This window comes from Trachemys scripta, chromosome 9, assembly GCF_013100865.1.
Source record: "Trachemys scripta elegans isolate TJP31775 chromosome 9, CAS_Tse_1.0, whole genome shotgun sequence".
In the NCBI taxonomy this organism is placed as follows: Eukaryota; Metazoa; Chordata; order Testudines; family Emydidae; genus Trachemys; species Trachemys scripta.
The window spans coordinates 18,062,883-18,081,104 of record NC_048306.1 but is presented as its reverse complement, the minus strand read 5'-3'; the positions used below and the strand labels follow the sequence as shown (position 1 = coordinate 18,081,104).

The 18,222-nt window shown below is 41.8% G+C and overlaps 1 protein-coding gene across 4 annotated transcripts in view; it reads right to left on the bottom strand.

The window, feature by feature from the left end:
• TMEM164 (transmembrane protein 164) overlaps nt 1–18,222 on the bottom strand; it is a 90,869-nt gene that overhangs the window by 24,852 nt on the left and 47,795 nt on the right. For 2 of the 4 annotated variants that reach the window (XM_034781104.1, XM_034781105.1), the window contains 2 exons: nt 17,605–17,654; nt 9,393–9,459 (listed from right to left, as the gene is read on the bottom strand). The exons of 1 other annotated variant lie outside the window; for it this stretch is intronic. In XM_034781104.1, the coding sequence (XP_034636995.1) occupies nt 9,393–9,459; nt 17,605–17,654 (117 nt within the window). The remainder of the gene's footprint in view (nt 1–9,392; nt 9,460–17,604; nt 17,655–18,222) is intronic. One more of the 4 variants, XM_034781107.1, reaches the window with a different exon arrangement.

Below are 18,222 nucleotides of genomic sequence, written 5' to 3'. Positions count from 1 at the left end.
GGTTTTCCACCAACAATCTGGTAGTTGTCTGCCTTGTTGTTTCCGAGAAAATTTATTGCCACTAACTGGAAGGCTTTCCATGCTGTCTTTTCCTTGCCACGCAGTGCATGGTCAAATGCATCAGCTCAAAGAAGTTCACGAATCTGAGGACCAACAAAGACACCTTCCTTTATCTTAGCTCCACTTAACCTTGGAAATTTTCCATGAAGGTACTTGAAAGGTGCTTGTGTTTTGCCAATGACCTTGACAAAGTTCTTCATCAGACCCAGCTTGATGTGTAAGGGTGGTAACAAAATCTTCCTTGATTCAACAAGTGGTGGATGCTGAACACTTTTCCTCCCAGGTTCCAATGACTGTCGGAGTGGCCAGTCTTTCTTGATGTAGTGGGAATCTCTTGCATGACTATCCCATTTGCAGAGAAAACAGCAGTACTTTGTGTATCCAGTCTGCAAGCAAGAGAGCAACGACCTTCAAATCGCCACAAAGCTGCCACTGATGTTGGTCATAGTTTATGCACCTCAAAAGTTGTTTCATGTTGTCATAGGTTTCCCTCATATGGACTGCATCACCAAGTGGAATTGATGGCAAAACATTGCCATTGTGCAGTAAAACAGCTTTAAGACTCGTCTTCGATGAATCAATGAACAGTCTCCACTCATCTGGATCATGAACGATGTTGAGGGCTGCCATCACACCATTGATGTTGTTGCAGGCTACAAGATCACCTTCCATGAAGAAGAATGGGACAAGATCCTTTTGACGGTCACGGAACTTGGAAACCCTAACACATCATCTGCCAGGAGATTCCACTGCTGTAGTCTGGAGCCCAACAGCTCTGCCTTACTCTTGGGTAGTTCCAAATCCCTGACAAGGTCATTCAGTTCACCTTGTGCTATGAGGTGTGGTTCAGAGGAGGAGGATGGGAGAAAATGTGGGTCCTGTGACACTGATGGGTCAGGACCAGAAGTTTCATCCTCTTCCTCGTCTGACTCAAGTGAGAATGATTCCAGTGCATCAGGAACTGGCAGTCCTTCTCCGTGGGGTACTGGGCGTATAACTGATGGAATGTTTGGATAATGCACAGTCCACTTTTTCTTCTTTGACACACCTTTCCCAACTGGAGGCACCATGCAGAAGTAACAATTGCTGGTATGATCTGTTGGCTCTTTCCAAATCATTGGCACTGCAAAAGGCATAGATTTCCTTTTCCTGTTCAACCACTGGCGAAGATTTGTTGCACAAGTGTTGCAGCGTATGTGTGGGGCCCACCTCTTGTCCTGATCTCCAATTTTGCAGCCAAAATAAAGGTGATAGCCTTTCTTAACCATAGTGGTTATACTGCGCTTTTGTGATGCAAAAGTCACTTCACCACAAACATAGCAGAAGTTATCTGCACTGTTCACACAAGTACGAGGCATCTCTACTCACTTTGGCTAAACAGAAATGTGTCCCTTTGCAAAATCAAACACTGACAAATAAGAGAGCATGACACTGTATGATTTCTAGAGCTGATATAGGGCAATTTGTTCAGCAGAGTGATGTAAGCTTCGTTATGATTGCATCATCCATGACTTCTAGGAATAACATGATGCAATTCATATCATGTATGACGCAATACCAGCTTCAGATTGCATCATTCATTGTTTTGCCTAAAAAGCAAGTACTGCCCAAACCCAGTCATAGATTTATTCATAGATCCAGTCAAAGATGTATTTTAGTCATTTCTGGTTTAAATTGAGATCCCTTCCCTTTATAACTCACTTATCCTCCACCATTCCCAAGTCAAGGGTCGTATATACTGACCCAATAGCATATCTTGAAAACTAGAGCCAATCAACAATTTTAAGCATCATTTTCATTCTCAGTGACCCAGAATTAGTAAAGTTTGACTACATTTATTTCAGAAGCATTTTGGCTGTAGAGCAGTGTAATAGATGAGGAGGTGTCAATTCCAGGAGAGGAAAAGCTGCTTCTGTAATGAGCCAGCCACTCCCAGTCCCTATTCAAGCCCAGATTAATGGTGTTAAATTTGCAAATGAATTTTAGTTCTTCTGTTTCTCTTTGAAGTCTGTTTCGGAAGTTTTTTTGTTCAATGATAGTGACTTTTAAATCTGTAATAGAATGACCAGGGAGATTGAAGTGTTCACTTACTGGCTTTTGTATGTTACCATTCCAGATGTCTGATTTGTGTCCATTGAACACAATGGATGAGGGTGGGCACGAGGGAGATCAGGAGATAAGATGGAGTCACTCCGGAAGCGTAGAGTAGATAGGAAAATTTGGCAAGTGTAACAAGGAAGGAGGAGGTGAAAGCTGTAGGATGGGAAGGGAGATGGTCACATCATATTTTGTAAGAAATTGGCACACTCCTGTGCAGAGAAATGGAGGCCAAAGGAGGGGAGGGTCTGATGAGTGAGTTGAACAGGCAGCTGGGATTGTGGGCACAAGATTCAGTTAAACTGGGGAGCTGTTTTGCTAACAAGATGGCAGAACTGAAAGAGAGGAGAACAAATTTGTAGTGGATGGAGGAAGTCCACCTGGTCATGGGATGACCACAGACGCGCCATGTAGTACATATGTCTAAGCAACACCTGAACCAAACTCCATTCCCGGCAGTCAAATTCTTTCAAGAAAGAGTCACGTAGGAGACAAAAAGGGACAAAGTCTTCGTGTGAATTCTAATTTATTGCAATTCTATTAAGCTTGAAGGGAACTACGTGAGTACCTTTAGGTCAATGATCCAAATTCTCTGCTAGTGTAAATGAGTGAAACACCATTTAAGTTTACTATGCTGCCTCCCTTTAGACCAGCAGAGAATTTGGGCCACAGCAGCAGGGCCACAAAACAGCACCCATATAGTCCTATGCCAGAGAAGGATAGAAGATAGAGACCAGCGCTACACCGTGCAAGGTGTTAAATCATAAATGTGTTTTAGGCTTGCTTCAAAGGTACAGGATAGAGGACAAAAGGTCTTGGGATCCTCCAAACATAATTAGTCGCAGAATTTCACGTGAAGTTGAAAGCATTTGAATATTCCCTTGGGAATCTCTGGTGCCCCCAAACAAGTAATATGTATCCCCACAATTCACTACACTGAAAGGGAGATGAACCTTAGATTAGAAGAGTCTGGTACCAAGTATCTAATCTTGCACGTTTTTCCAATTAGAAGGTGTCTGTGTCTAAATTTGTAGCAGCTGTTCAGCACTGGGGCACTTTAAAAAAAAAATTCTTGTAGGAACAACACATTTTATATTAACTTGCTCTTTGTGTTAAATTGAATTCCTGCAATGATTTTGTCTCATGATTCCATGTTACAATGCAACTGCACAGAACTAAGAACAGACAAGCAAGGATGCAGATTTAACTCCATTTGGACAGCTCAGCTACAACATACATTGTATCAAACTGGATTCTGACATAAGTATGTGAGTATGACTTAGTAACACCTGCTAATACCCCTTCAACTTGGAACCATTGTCTTTTTAGGTGGAGAATTGTGAGTAGGCAGATTTTTTTTACCTCAGAATGGGACAGTCACATTTTAAAGCCTCTCTACCCACATTACTGACACATCACCAAAACCAGAGAATTTCATTTTTACTTTTCACTATATTGATACTTTACTCATGTAGGATGAGACTGGTCAATTTCACTCCCTGGTTCTCATCCACTAGTAGGTTCATGACACTGCACTGGTAACTTATAAACAAGGGATGAAATCTTGGCTCCAGTGAACTCAGTTGCACCAAATAAATTGAGTGTAAATTCTACTTGAAATCATAGGTTGTATTTAGGTCTAAATTATGGATAGCAGTCTAGTCCAGCCTTCACACATTTTAAGCACATATTTATAGATTTAAACATATATTTGATTATTTTCTCTTTAGCAGCAGATGTATTTCTTACTTATCAAACATTACAATTGCCAGCAGCATGCAGAACTGCTCCACTGTAGGAACTGGTATAGGTAATTATCCTGATTAGAAAGGAAGACACAAATCCTGAAGAAACTCAGTGTATTCAGCCTGTAATGAGCAGAAACATCCAGAGCTAAAAGACATGCTTATACTGAAAGTGGAGTCCATAAGCAGCAATTCATGCCTCACAAGCTATCATGAACAATAATTAAATTTTCATAATCTATGGTGTTGTGTGTTAGCAGCTATTATAATTATCACCATAACACCTATTATTTACGCCAGGAGTCATAAGCAAGAGCATTTTTAAAAACAGCTGTTTAACAGGAGTGAAATATTTCACAACTCTAACAGGCTGCTCAGAATACATTTGAGACATCATGGGATGGAGGGGAGCAGAAAAAGATGGCAGATCCTGGACACGTTTACAGAGGATCTTTATTACAGAACTAAAGACTCAAAACATAAAAGATTTTAACGATGAGGACACCGATGAAACCATCACCACTAACTGGTGTGAAATAATTCTGCTGCTGCTCCACACTCCTCTCCCCACACATATGGGAGCCCCTGAGCAAAGCCCAGGTCTTAGCTCTTCCTCCTGCACTATCTTCTGTTACTAGAAGCTAGATCCCTGGTACCTTTGAAATAAAAGAATCAAGCAGAGAAGGGGTAGGAGATGAATAGGAGAGGGAATGTATAACTAACAACTCAAGCAAATACCCACACTACGCATTCGACTTAATCAGTTTTCTGAGGACTTATTAAATAATTATGTCACAGCCAGCTGCAAAATTTCAAATCACACAAAATTTTGACACAACATAGAAATGAAAAATTTTTCCAGTATTTCCCTCCCCCGTTCTCCCAGTTAGCTCCCATTTAAATTATCATCATCACTCAACCTTTTGCTGCTCTACACCTTGAAAATAATTCAGCTTTATGAACTTCTTGTTCTATTTCAAAAAGTAGACACAAACAATTTAGAAGGAGCCGGACCCTTTCTGCAGGACAACACAAAAACATTTATCAGATGGCGATAAGAGTTTTGCTCAGTAGCACAGAAAAAAATACACAGAATACAGTAAAAAGTTACTACCACAGTAGTTCACAGGCTAATGCCCAGAAGCTATGACTATTTGTCAAATTTTCAGTTGCTCATGCATTGCTTGGTCTGTGCGCCATGGTCTATATTCTGGAATTACTGGGTTTCAAAGGGGATCTGCTGCACACTGACTATACCAGGATTTAAATGTGCAGATCTTCTTACTCAGGTAAAACTCTTATTTTAAATGCTTAAGTGAGATTTAAGTGGTGTTTAGGCAATTTTCTGGCACTCTGCATAGGGATGCATTCCAAACCGAGTGCGCCAATCCCAGCATTTAAATTGAAAATTATTCTTTTAGCAGCATCATATTATGCAGCGTCTTTAAACAATCCTGCTCAAAAAAAATATATTTAACATTATTCATTTCAAGACAGAAACCTTAACTTCAGAAACACTTTACACTGTCCTAGATGCTCATGTTAACTATGATCTCTGAATCGGTAAGATAAGCACACTTCTAAATTTAAGCACACGAGTAATCCCATTACGTTTATTTGGCAAACCCCAACTGCCAGCTTCAAACAGAACAGCTCCACTGTAGAAATTAATGTGCATAATTATATGCAAAGCAATTCAGCATTAGTGTTCCCCAGCTGCTTGCTTCGCTTATACTCATGCCTCATTTTTTCTTACACTGGACAGTGACTCAATCTGATTTTGCATCACCCAATCCTGTGATTCTCAGCCTTTTCAGGTTGGTGACCACTTAGTCAAAGTCAAAAAGTTTCATAACCCCTTATATTTACTATAAAAATAAGAATAATAAATGAATCGGTGATCATGATAAATATATGTGTGCATGTTTCAAGGGGTAGACAGAATATTTTGCCTGGAAGGATAAGAGCGTGCAAGGACAAGGAACAAGATTTTCTTTGCTTTAGGCTGTAACAACATTTTCAATGGCTCACAACCCATCAGTTGAGAAACACGGATATAATCTATTTATTCCATTCAGAAAGTAAGTTCAATGGCTCATCTTTCCAAAGAACTGTCAAAGTTCCTCTCACTCAAAATCATTCTATTTGCCCTCCATTGTACCTTCTTCACATCTGGGGGTAGTTGGTCTTTGGGGTTTTATATCAATTATGGCAGAGCCTCATACTAAATTACAGAGAGGGACTCACAGCATTAAAAGAAGAAAAAAACCAACACTGATTTTTCATCTTTAACCTTACATGTTTCTACCTTAAGTACCACAAGAAACTATTTTTCATGTTTATTTAGAAAGTGTAATCCTGCAGGTGAATGCTGTTAATACACTTGTTCTGGAAACGGTATGGTCTCTCAAGAAAATGTTTTGGATTTTTAGAAAAAATCCTTACATGCCAAGGTTGATGGACCTTCTCATGTTCTAGATACCAAAGTGATCAACCAAAACCATGTAGGAGGATTAATAAAATTCAATACAAATGAGACTAATTTGATTTTATGCAGATCAATGCTAGTAAAATGGTCAGGATTTGCAAATGGACAACCAGTAACTGGCTTTCTGATGATACTTACCACCTCAACTTCACTCAGGTGAAGCACACAGTAATCTTGCTAATGAAGAATATCATTAACCCCTTCATAGATTACCCAGCTGGTGAGTTATAGGAATATTTCATTAAGCAGATAAATTTAAGAGCTTCCCCCCCACCCGATAAATGATACCTACTATAAGTGCAACTATAACAAAATTTCTGTAACCAAGTACCATATTTTCCATCAACATGGAACATCAGTCATTAAACAGAATGAAATGTACCTATACTCCATATTCTCAGTGCCCTTGAAGGATGTTTCAGTGAACAAGCACAGTATGTACATACTATATGCACAGGAAAATAGATGTCTCTTAAATCTACTGGCATTTTTAATGTGGCTCAGAGTCAGCAGGTCAGTCTGTCTTACCATTGACCCTCAATACCATTTCCAAACAGTTCAGAGTTGGAAAATTATTATTATTCCAAACCCCAATAAATTAAGCTATCACTTCCTTCTGAGCAGCTAAGTTTGTACCAGATTTGAAAGCTATGGATCAAGACACAGGATGCATACAACTGCTATGCCTGATTTATGCATATAAATACTCTGTTACATGCCCATTCTATGCATTTACAAGCGTAACAGGCCTAGCTGGCCACATGTTCATGCTCATCATAGATTAGGCATGCCCAAATGTGTGTCCATGCCTCAAGCTGAAAATACAGCCATTTATGTCTAGCCCTCTCAGCATCTTGAAAGCCCTTTCCGGGCCTTCTTCACTGTGAAGTATCTTTTGAAAGCTATGAACCCTTCCCTTGGTTGAAAGACCAGGATGGAACTAATTGCCTGAATAAACAGTTTGCTTTCATCTGGCTGACATCGCAAATGCCATCACGTTAACTCCCTGTGATGTTAGTGTTTGATATGAACCCACACAACCAAGTAATTTCAGAGAGAAGAGATTCCAGGTGGGCACTCTGGACCTGATTCTGCTCGGCCTTGCACCTTGAATGATCACTGACACCTATGTAGAGTGAGCGTAGAACACTCCTGAATCAGAATAGGTGCCATGGAGATGACAGTAAGGCTCTACTCTCACTAGAAAAAAAATGTGGGTTAACTCAATTTTGCTAAGTTGAGTTAATAAACATGAGGTAAAAGCCTAGCAAAGACAAGACAGTTTGCATTCTCACATCTGTTAGTATATTGAGATAAAGAATAAAGGAGAGCCTAGGCCTTAACTTCACCTGCTAATTTGTGTGCAAAGTACAGACTATCCTACCTTCACTAGGATTTTATGTCAAGTTAAGAATACACATTTTTTTCTAGTAAAGACAAGACAACCAAAGTGTAAGGAAGTGTAGTATCAGGCCTCAAATCTTTAACTCGTCATGTTGTATCCTCCCCCTCCACATCACAGTTCAGGGAGATATTACCTGTCTCAATTTCCTGCAAAGCAGCACATAAAAGGGTGGATTTTGTTTTAGTTCAGATTTGTTTTCCCCTTCAATGTGAATTCCTCTCTGTTGGTGTACGTATGTAGAACAATGCTAGTGCAAGAAGTTTTTGTAGTTTGAGGCATACTCTATAACTGCATATAGAACCTGCTATCCCTGTTAGAACGATACAATGCAGCTCTCTTGCACAAATTCAATTAAAAACAAACATTTAAAAACAAAAATGTGTAGTGATTTAGATGGCCAGCTGTTTGTGGCAGCAATCAGGAAAGAATCCCTACTTACAACAGGCAGCTTTGCCTAGGGTTACCATATGTCCGGATTTTCCCGGACATGTCCGGCTTTTTGGGCCTCAAATCCCCGTCCGGGGGGAAATCCCAAAAAGCCGAACATGTCTGGGAAAATAGGGAGGGGCCGGCGCCACTGGGTGCTGGGTCGGGCCGGGGCCGGCGGTGCTGGGCCAGGGGTTGGCCTGGGGGTGCGGGGCCGGGGGCCGGCCCGGGGCCGGCACCCCAGGAGCTGAGCCAGGCTGGAGACGCTGGGGCCGGCCGCCGGAGGGAGCCGCTTGGTTGGGGGGGGCCAGACTGGGCCGCGCCTCCTCCCCCCACCCCCCACCCCAGCTTACCTGCTGCCTGCTTCAGGCTTCCCGCGAATCAAATGTTTGCAGGGGAGGGGGCGGAGAGGGGGCGGGGACTTTGGGAAAGGGGCGGGGACTTTGGGGGAGGGGTGGAGTTGGGGCGGGGGCATGGGCGGGGCTGGGGCCCTGTGGAGTGTCCTCTTTTTGGACACTCAAAATATGGTAACCCTAGCTTTGCCACAAGGTTCCAAATGCAGTAAGACGTTAGCCACTGCTGAAGACAGGACATCCATCTTGATAGACCCACCATCTGAGTGAATATGGCAAGTTCTGTGTTCCAATTTTTTGAAAAACAAACCACATAAACATGCTATTTTTGTGTTTCAGCAAGCTCTCTCAAGAACAGGACCAATTTCCATCCATTCTGTGTGAGACTCTCTCAGGCCAGCACTTTCTCAACATCTCAGATAAACTTGGCAAAATACAGAGCTATGAATACAACTATAGCACACAGAAATTCATTATGCAAATGGTGTGCACACAACTGGCTTTGCAGGGAGGAAATCCTTGTAGAAACAAAGCTATGAGATTAAAGGAGCTTTCTGTGATCATCAATTTACAAGCAGTGAGGAACTATAAAAGGTCAAACTTTCCATTGCATTTGGGAGGTTGGGTGCTGTGCCATATCTGCGTAGTTTGGTAACTGCTTTGAAGAGATGCTCAAGAAATCTCTGTATTGCTTTGAGCTTGTGGCAAAGGTCAAACCTCTTTCCAGGGAAACAGCATTTTAGAAAAAGGACATAAAAGTGAACTCCAGGACTACAGAATAAAAAGTCAGAGGAAAAAGCAAAGCATGGTTTACTCACCAAGCGTGTATTAACCACAGGAAACAGCAATGCCAAGAGGGCCCCATTTAACATATGCATCTGTAACCTTAGAAGAAAGAGGGGCAATGTTATTTTCACGGCCTGGAAATTAAGTATCAAATGTGTACTTTCCAAACATTTTATGTACTGTAGAATGATTTTCCTTAAAGTAGCAAAAGCTTTGCACAAGCTCTGTTGGCTTGAATTTGCATAAAGCCATTAGGAGTCCTTGTGGCACCTTAGAGACTAACAAATTTATTTGGGCATAAGCTTTCGTGGGTTAAAACCCACTGTTAACTGTCATGAACCGGATAAAACCTTCTTAATAAATAAACATTTAAATAATTTCCTATAGTAAGAATGCTTTCTATAATGAGCTTTGGATTCCTGAGTGGTTTGGACTGCTGGTCTGTAATATGGTCATGCCTGGGGCTGCTGGAGGGTTTTTATTTGGGGGCTTAAAATAGGTATTTCACTTAACACCTTTATTCCTACTCAACAATAAAAATGCATGATGTCAAATTAAGACTTCAGAAATTTAAGCAGCAGCACTGTTTTTATGAGTGGTATCTAAGTTTAAAATATAAGAAAGATTCATGCATTCTGCATTCAAGCCAACAAGGCAAATCTTGAGAAGGGGACATACAGGGAAAACACTACTGCAATTAACATGCTGTATTTCCTATAACTGCAGGTGATCTCACCTTAAACTACCATCTCATCTCACATAATAAGTGGAATCAGTCCTGTTTAAGTCTACATTACAGAAGAGATACAGTGCATATAAAGCTCCATATGGTGAGTAGGGCTGGCCAAAGAATCTGTTCAGAGTAACACTAGTTACAAATGATTCCATTCCCCCCTCCCCAAAATAATTATTCACAGGAGTAATCTCTGCTGTTCCACAATGGTATTTGTGAAATACATTTTCCCCATCATTTGGGGAACATTTTATTTGCAAGTTATTTTCCCCTGTTCTCCAATTCCAAGACAAAAAACCAAGGAGCTACACCAGCAGTTCAATTGTTTGTGCACCCTGAACCCTGCAGGATGTGAGCTGCAAGGGGAGCCAAGCCTAACAACTCATCCCTACCTGCTAATCATGATATTAACATGCTGAAATAGGCAAGCCAGTGGCAAAAAGGCTAACACAGCCAATACATTCCTATGAATCCAAGCATGCATTGCTGTAAGATTGTATTTTGATAGAGAAATGAGCATATCCTTGAGCTCAGTATGCATTTCACTCACAAAAGGAGTACATGGTTCTGTTCTCTCAAAAATCTCAGTTCATCCAGGCTTAGTCCTCAATAGTCCTCTTGTATATCCAACTACAACTCAAGAGAATACGAATGCTGACTGAAAGCACAGTGTGCTCTCCTTGGTCATGCAGGATCCCAGCTTAATCCAAAATTTAAAAAGAGGCAATCTGACATTCCTATGCATGGAAACAAAAGTTAAATATCAAGGGATGACTGTCCTGCAGAAATATAAAGTGAAAACCAGACACCAGTAAATCTTTGGAAAGTTACTTTTATGTTTGCTTACAAATTCACTACATCTTTAGACCGTTTTAATTACAACTGAATTCAAGCCCACCTGGACAAACCACCTCTAGAATGAATGCAGAGTCTGTATTTATTTTCTCCTCACCCAAAATGTCTTCAAAGAAAACGATAGGAACCACAGGTCTGAAGTGGAGCAGAGCACTGTAGCTGCCCAGGCTGGATACCAGGATTCTTGGGCAATGGTGCACTTGGTGAGAAGGAACAGGAGACAGGAGAAATGGGACTAGCAACCCTGCAACTTGGCTAATAAAGAGAAATGGGAAGGATAGAAGGTCCACCAGTGCCTGTTGCGGGAAACTGCAGAAGTGATCACCAAGTAAGAGAAGCCCACCTAATCCAGGCCAAGTGTCCTTGTTCAACTACAAGAGAGATCCTGTTGATGAACCAAGGGGGAAAATTCCTCCCTGATTCCACATTTAGAGATTAGTTCACTCCTGTGCATGAGCCCACCCCCATCCCTGGTCTTCAGAGTCTGAGCTGCAATGTCTACACTGCTGTTTTTAGTCCCATAGCATGAGACCTGCAAGCCTGACTCTGTAGTCCCAGGCTCAGACTCACTGCCATGGGTTTTAAAATGCAGTATAGACATACATGCTTTGTCTAAACTTTAATTTTTAGTTGTGTTTTATCACTTGTTAATTAACATGACTAAATTATAGAGTAGACACTACACAAACTTTGTGCCAGGGTATGTGTCTGTTCCTTGTCATGTTTAACCACTGGCTTCTAGCATCTACTCTAAAATTTACAGTTATCTTATTTAGCATGTATTAAAACACAACAAAAATGAGACATAACAATCCCTGTCCGGCAAATACAGAAGAAAGTTTAAGCACTTTAAAACACAGTGTTCGTTATGAGCTACGCAGGGAAAGACGAACTAGTAGTTAGGGTGTTAGCCTGGGATTCATGAATCCTGGGTTCAATTCCCTGCTCCGTCCACGGATTTTCTGGGCAAGTCACTTAGTCTCTCTGTGCCTCAGGTCCCCTCTGTAAATTGGATAAATAGAAGTTCCTCACAGGATTGTTGTGAGGATAAATGCATTAAAGACTATCCGATATTATGGTAATAAGGGGTCATTTAAGTACCTATGATAGCAAGCCAGCCACTAATAGGGTAGAAAGAGCCTAAATTTCAGTCCTTTTAAGCTACAAGGAGTAATTGGTACAATATCTGGAACACCTGTTTGTATCATTCTAGATACTTGTGGAGGGGATTTCAAACTCTAACACTTGTATATTAAAACACACTGCCCCAGAAAAGACACTGACTGCTTCAAAAAATTGAAAACATACTTTAGAGCAGGGGTTCTCAAACTGGGGGTCGGGACCCCTGAGGGGGTCACAAGGTTATTACATGGGGGTATTGCGCGCTGCCAGCCTCCACTCCAAACTCAACTTTGCCTCCAGCATTTACAACGGTGTTAAATATATTTAAAAGTGTTTTTCATTTATAAGGGGGGAGGGGTCAGACTCAGAGGCTTGGTATGTGAAAGGGGTCACCAGTACAAAAGTTTGAGAACCACTGCTTTAGAGTAAGACAGACAAGACACAAGATGGAGTAAGTCTGATACCATAACCAGCACATGAAACAGAATCCAATTTCTGTGGTTTGCTCCTCGGTTGATGTTTTAGTCATAAGCTTTATCTGTTAGCATTCTTTCCTAAGCCACTACTTGCCTGACCCATTTCTTGCCATTCTCCCTCTGAGCAGGGCCGGCTCCAGGCACCAGCCCAGCAAGCAGGTGTTTGGGGCGGCCAACGGAGAGGGGTGGCACGTCTGGCTCTTCGGCGGCAAGTCCCTCACTCCCTCTGGGAGCGAAGGACCAGCCGCCGAATTGCCGCCGAAGACTGAAGCAGCGGCGGTAGAGCAGATCGTGACTTTTTTTTTCCCCCTTCCTTTTTTTCTTTTTGCTACTTGGGGCAGCAAAAATCCTGGAGCCAGCCCTGCCTCTGAGCAAACAGTTAAGTTACTAATAGAAAGATATATTGACCTCAAATTTATGAGAAAGTTCTTTGAATGCACAGGGCATTGGAATGGGACTCAGGAGACCTGGTTATACTCTTGAGACATCATTGGCAGAGCCAGGTCACTTCACCGCCATCTCCCCTCATGCCCTGTCTATTTAGATAGTAAGCTTTTGGGGACAGTGGCTGTCCTTTACTGTGTTCACACTATGTGTCTACCACAGTGTGGGCCCAGTTATGGTTAGCAACTTTAAGTGCTACTGTAACATACATAATTAAATTTCAGGAACAGGACAAACATTCACACCAACAAGCTTATCTCGACCTGTGAGCAAAAAGGGGCAGAGGAGCTAAGCCTGCAAGCCTCATTGCTGAAAATGCTAATGCTAAAATCTCATTACAAGAAGAATCCCGGAGTCTCAAATAAGGACATCCATACAAGCCACCAGAGCTGACAAGGTGGTGAATAACCAAAAGGTAGGATCATTTTTGAGCTCACATCTGTGGCTTAAACAGTAGGAACGTATGTATCATTAGAAACCAAAACAAAATTTCAGCCATCTGGAAGCCAGTATTATATTTTTACTCTAAGGTGGGCTGCCACACACAGGCTGGAGTTTCTGCTCATTATCACGTTGGCTAAAAGCATCTAAGAGTTCTCAGCCAATTGTTTTATATAGCTACTGCGGAGATTGAGGCTGTAGTCAATTAATGCACTAATGAGCTACCTGGAAATGCAATAACATCTTGTTCTTACATTTCAAAATACTTGAACTGGACTAAGAAAACTTAAGACTTCATTTCACACAGGCCACCACAGCCATCAGAAAGTGACATTTTACAGTCCCTACCCAAACTGAGCTGGAGCAGAAACATTGACCATAGGGTACAAGGATTTGTATCCCCTCACAAATCTCAAGTCACATAGTCCCCTGGACAAACTCATTTAATCCTATCTGAACTATTTGGTCTGTCCCCTTTTAACATATCCTGTCGCTTTATTATAAACACTTTACCTTTTCTCTCTACAGGCAATATCCTGCCATCCTTACTCAGGCAGAACTCCTGTTGAAGTCAAGGAGTAAGAACTGCAGGATTTAGGCTTATATAGCAAGAGTTCAAAGACATGCTATTTTATCAATCAAACTAATATGGAAATTTCACCAGGATTCATGCTAACAGTTCTAATAACCTTGACTAAAGAACATGGAAACTGCATTTATCACTATAGGTTCTCTCGAGTGACATACTGTAAGGGATAATCTAATTGCACATATTCTTTCCCTTTGGACTCCATAGAGACAATGTTCAATTATAATAAAAATATCTTTGCAAAGCGCTGCATAAATCAGTTACTGTGATTTCAAAAAACACACCATACCAGGCACATCAGGGTGCAGGAACAGCTATTACTGGACCCAGGAAAAAGCGTAGTTTTCATTTTTAAAAAGAAAAAACAGTTTTGATTGAAATTGGGGGAAATCTAAAGTTTTTTTATGGGACTTTGCACTGTATTTAGCAATCCAAGAGCCAAAGCCAGTGTCACCTTAAGAAAGTCTACATGTTCATATGCCAAAAGGAAAAGAGAAGGCCCATGCACAAGTGTAAGCAGATTCTATTATAATATTAAAAGATAATCCTAAATTCAATAAAGCAGCCTGACATCTGGACATTAGAGCACAGACAGCCCTCCAAAGAATAGACCACCCACATTCCTCTTTTAAAAATTCCTTCTGCTTGTACTACTTAATTTTCAGAGTCCCCACTTCTTCCAAACTGACACACAATCTGTGAAATGAAAATACTAATTTTTCCTCTCTCTCAGAGCCAGGGTTTTATTGGGGTCAGGACACATCATCAAGATGGAGACTGCAAGAGGAAACAGAATCTCAGGCATCAGTTACAGAGCTGATTGTTGGCAGAGGACATGTATTTTGCATATCTGAAACAAGAGGCTGTAGCTTTTGTCTAATTTGGTACACCCAAGACCACACAATAGAATCCATACAGTGTTCACTCCCTTCTCCTGAATGCATTTTGTTTTTGCAAGTCATCCACATAAGAGATTCCCTTAGAGTCAATATGGCATTTAGAAAGCCTATTCCCTGATATTAAAAGTACAGTGTCCAATGACTCTCACAGTGAGCATTTTTTGTGCAGGCACTTGCACAATAATTAGCAATACTAAAGTACTGGGTGTTGAGAAACAGAAAAGGTTACTACTTGGGGCAGAAAAATCATGTTACTAACTCTTTCCACTATCCCACTATTGTGCTGGAACGTCACATGTAAGGAGGATAACTAAGAACTACCACTTCATTTTGAAAGCTCTGGCTCCACCACCAACTCTCCATGCCACCGTCGGCAAGTCACTTAGCCTCTCTTGTGCCACAGTCTCCCTATCTGTGAAATGAAGAGAACGTGATTTACCCGGCTCTGTAAAGAGCTTTGAGAATATTTGCCAAGCCTGGCTCAGATGAATGCTGGTAGTCCTTTGAGATCCTCCAGTGGAAGGCACTGTACACCACTAATGCTAAGTATTATTGTTATCCAACAGGAATACTTAAAAGCTCCTTATGTATATCAAAGCCGTGCTCCACGAGTTTATAGCGTAACCTCACACCAGATTAGACTCAAAATAGGCTTGTAACACTTTTACGGACACTGGTAAGAGAAAGTTTTATTTTTCTCTTCATGTAGCAATAGAAAATCAGCACAAATCAGAAAGCCTCTGAAGAGACTATCTATGGCAGTGGTGCTGATTTCCTTTAAAGAATTAAATTATTCCACTGAGTGAAGAAAATAGGCAAAAATAATTCCTCCCATTACTCTGCTCCCCTCCTCCGCCTTCCCCCAATAAAAACAGTTAGTTGGGAGTATGGGCATTACATCACTCTCCACCTGTACTTTGAAAAATACAATGCTAGAGAAAACATGAAGCCAAATTAATCCCACAGTCCTAGCTGAGCTTGGCCCTAATGGCGGAGGAGGAGAGGAGCAAAAGGGACTTTTCACTTTTCCTATGCTGGAGCTGCCAGATGTTGATGTGACCCCGGCACAGGACAGAGGAGCCTGTTGGCTTCTCTAATTTGCACCCAGCTGCCCGCGGGACAGATGGGCCGTTGCCTCAGCAAGATACAGCTCTGAACATGCTCCCTCCCTCAAAAGGAGGTGTGAATTGCCACAGCAACTCTATGCCTGCTGTAGACTCCCCTGTGAAATTCTCAGGGATCCCTTACAGTATCTTTGTGGCGTCATTAGGCTGGCTGCATAGAGCCACGACGAATCAGGTTCATTGCCTTTCAACTGCTATAGGTTATGTCTACACTGCAATTAGATGCCTGTGGCTGGCCTATACCAGCTGACTCAGGTTCATGAGGCTCAGGATGAAGGGCTGTTTAATTGCAGTGTAGATGTTCAGGCTCAGGCTGCAGTCCAAGCTCTGGGATCCTCCCACCTCGCAGGGTCTTAGAGGCCAGGCTCTAGCCCAAGCGTGGATGTCTGCACTGTGTAATTAAATAGCCCCACGAGCCTGAGCCAGCTGGCATGGGCCAGTCACAGGTTTTTAATTGCAGTGCAGACACACCCAGAGAATCCCAGCCTTTTCCAATTCCTCTTGCCCTGCAGGGGGAATTCCAATGAACAGTGAACTCCTCTAATGCATAAAAAATTACAGGCCCTTTCCCCACCCCACCCGAAAAAAAAGAAGGAATTTTAAAGGGTCAGGACTGTGCACACCTGGACTTTGAGATCAATACTTATTGGGATTTAAATGTGGTGGTGTTAATCATCGCGAGAATGTCATTGTCTTGCATTTTGGTAACTTACTGCTTCCATCTTAAGTAACAACACCACCACATAGCTCACATATGGTGCTTCTGATCCATAGATCTCAAAGCACTTCACAGGTAATTTACATTATTTTACAGACAGGGAAACTGAAGCACAGTGAACTGAACTGAAGTGACATTCCCACCTCACTCATCAAACCAGAGGCAAAGCTGGGACTAGAACATAGGTCTCACAAAGCCCAGTCCAGAGCTCTACATTCACTGGGTCACACTGAGTTCCTTATTGGAAACTGAGTGCTACTGCAAAAACTGCTTCAGGTACTAGTATCACCTTTCAAGTTAGCACCAGTAAGTCATGTTTTAAAAAGAGAAATAAAGCTTTAAATATTTGTCAATCTGTTTGAGCAACTGGTAAGAATTTTGGTGCAGCTATTTAATGTTTAACTCTGTCTTTATGGCATTTAGAATGATGTGTTAATCCTACAGGACCAGCAGAATGACGTAGAGGAAATAATACATTTTAAAAAATGGTAGGGGGAGATAATCAAAGGGCATAAGGCATGTGATGTAGATTACCCAGAATCTAATCAGTGCAAGAACACTTGCATCCATCATTGAGTTTGCTGAGCCATTGCCTATTGTTAGAGAGATCAAACACCCTCAAAATACGGAAACAAGTTTAAGCATGGCAACAAGCCCTGATTTAAATCATGTACACTTTCAGACAGTTTTCTACTTTTCATTCCAGCCAGCTCCGGGCTACACTGCATGACACACACAACCCAGATATATAATTTTAAAACATGGCTGAGGTCAAAAAGCATTACAACCTATATCCATTATGCAAATAGATAGGAAAGCAGTAAGAGAGAGAACGGATGTTACCTGAACAGAACCATTGCACCACGACATGGGGGACAGGCGAGGAGAAAAATCTGAAACATTAAACAAAAAAAGCTGGTTATCGGTATGATTTTTTTAAAATTAATTTCCTCAACATTTCTCTCCTCTTCCCACATGTCCCATATAACTTCCGACTGGATGGACTGTTCCAGCTACAGCAGGCCTTTGTACCGGGAAAGGGTTTAAAAGCATTAGCAAGCTAAAGATTCCACGTCACCTACAGCTAGATCTGAGAAGCAAAAGTGGCATTTAAAACTTCATTTCCCCAAGTGCAAAGGGCTCAAGTCTGATGTCCAGTCCATCTGTAATGCTCCCCATTACAAGAGCTCCTCAAATAACGTTGCTGTACAAGAGCAAACTACATCATCATTAATTATTTCTACTGTGATAGCTGCCAGGGCTCAAATCAGCAACAAGGCCCTGTTGTGCTAAGTCAGGGGTTCCCAAACTTGGTTCATGGCTTGTTCGGGTAAGCCCCTGGCGGGCCACGAGATGCTTTGTTTACCTAAGCGTACGAAGGTACGGCCGCTTGCAGCTCCCAGTGGCCGCGGTTCACCATTCCCGGCCAATGGGAAGTGCGGGAAGCGGTGGCAAATACTG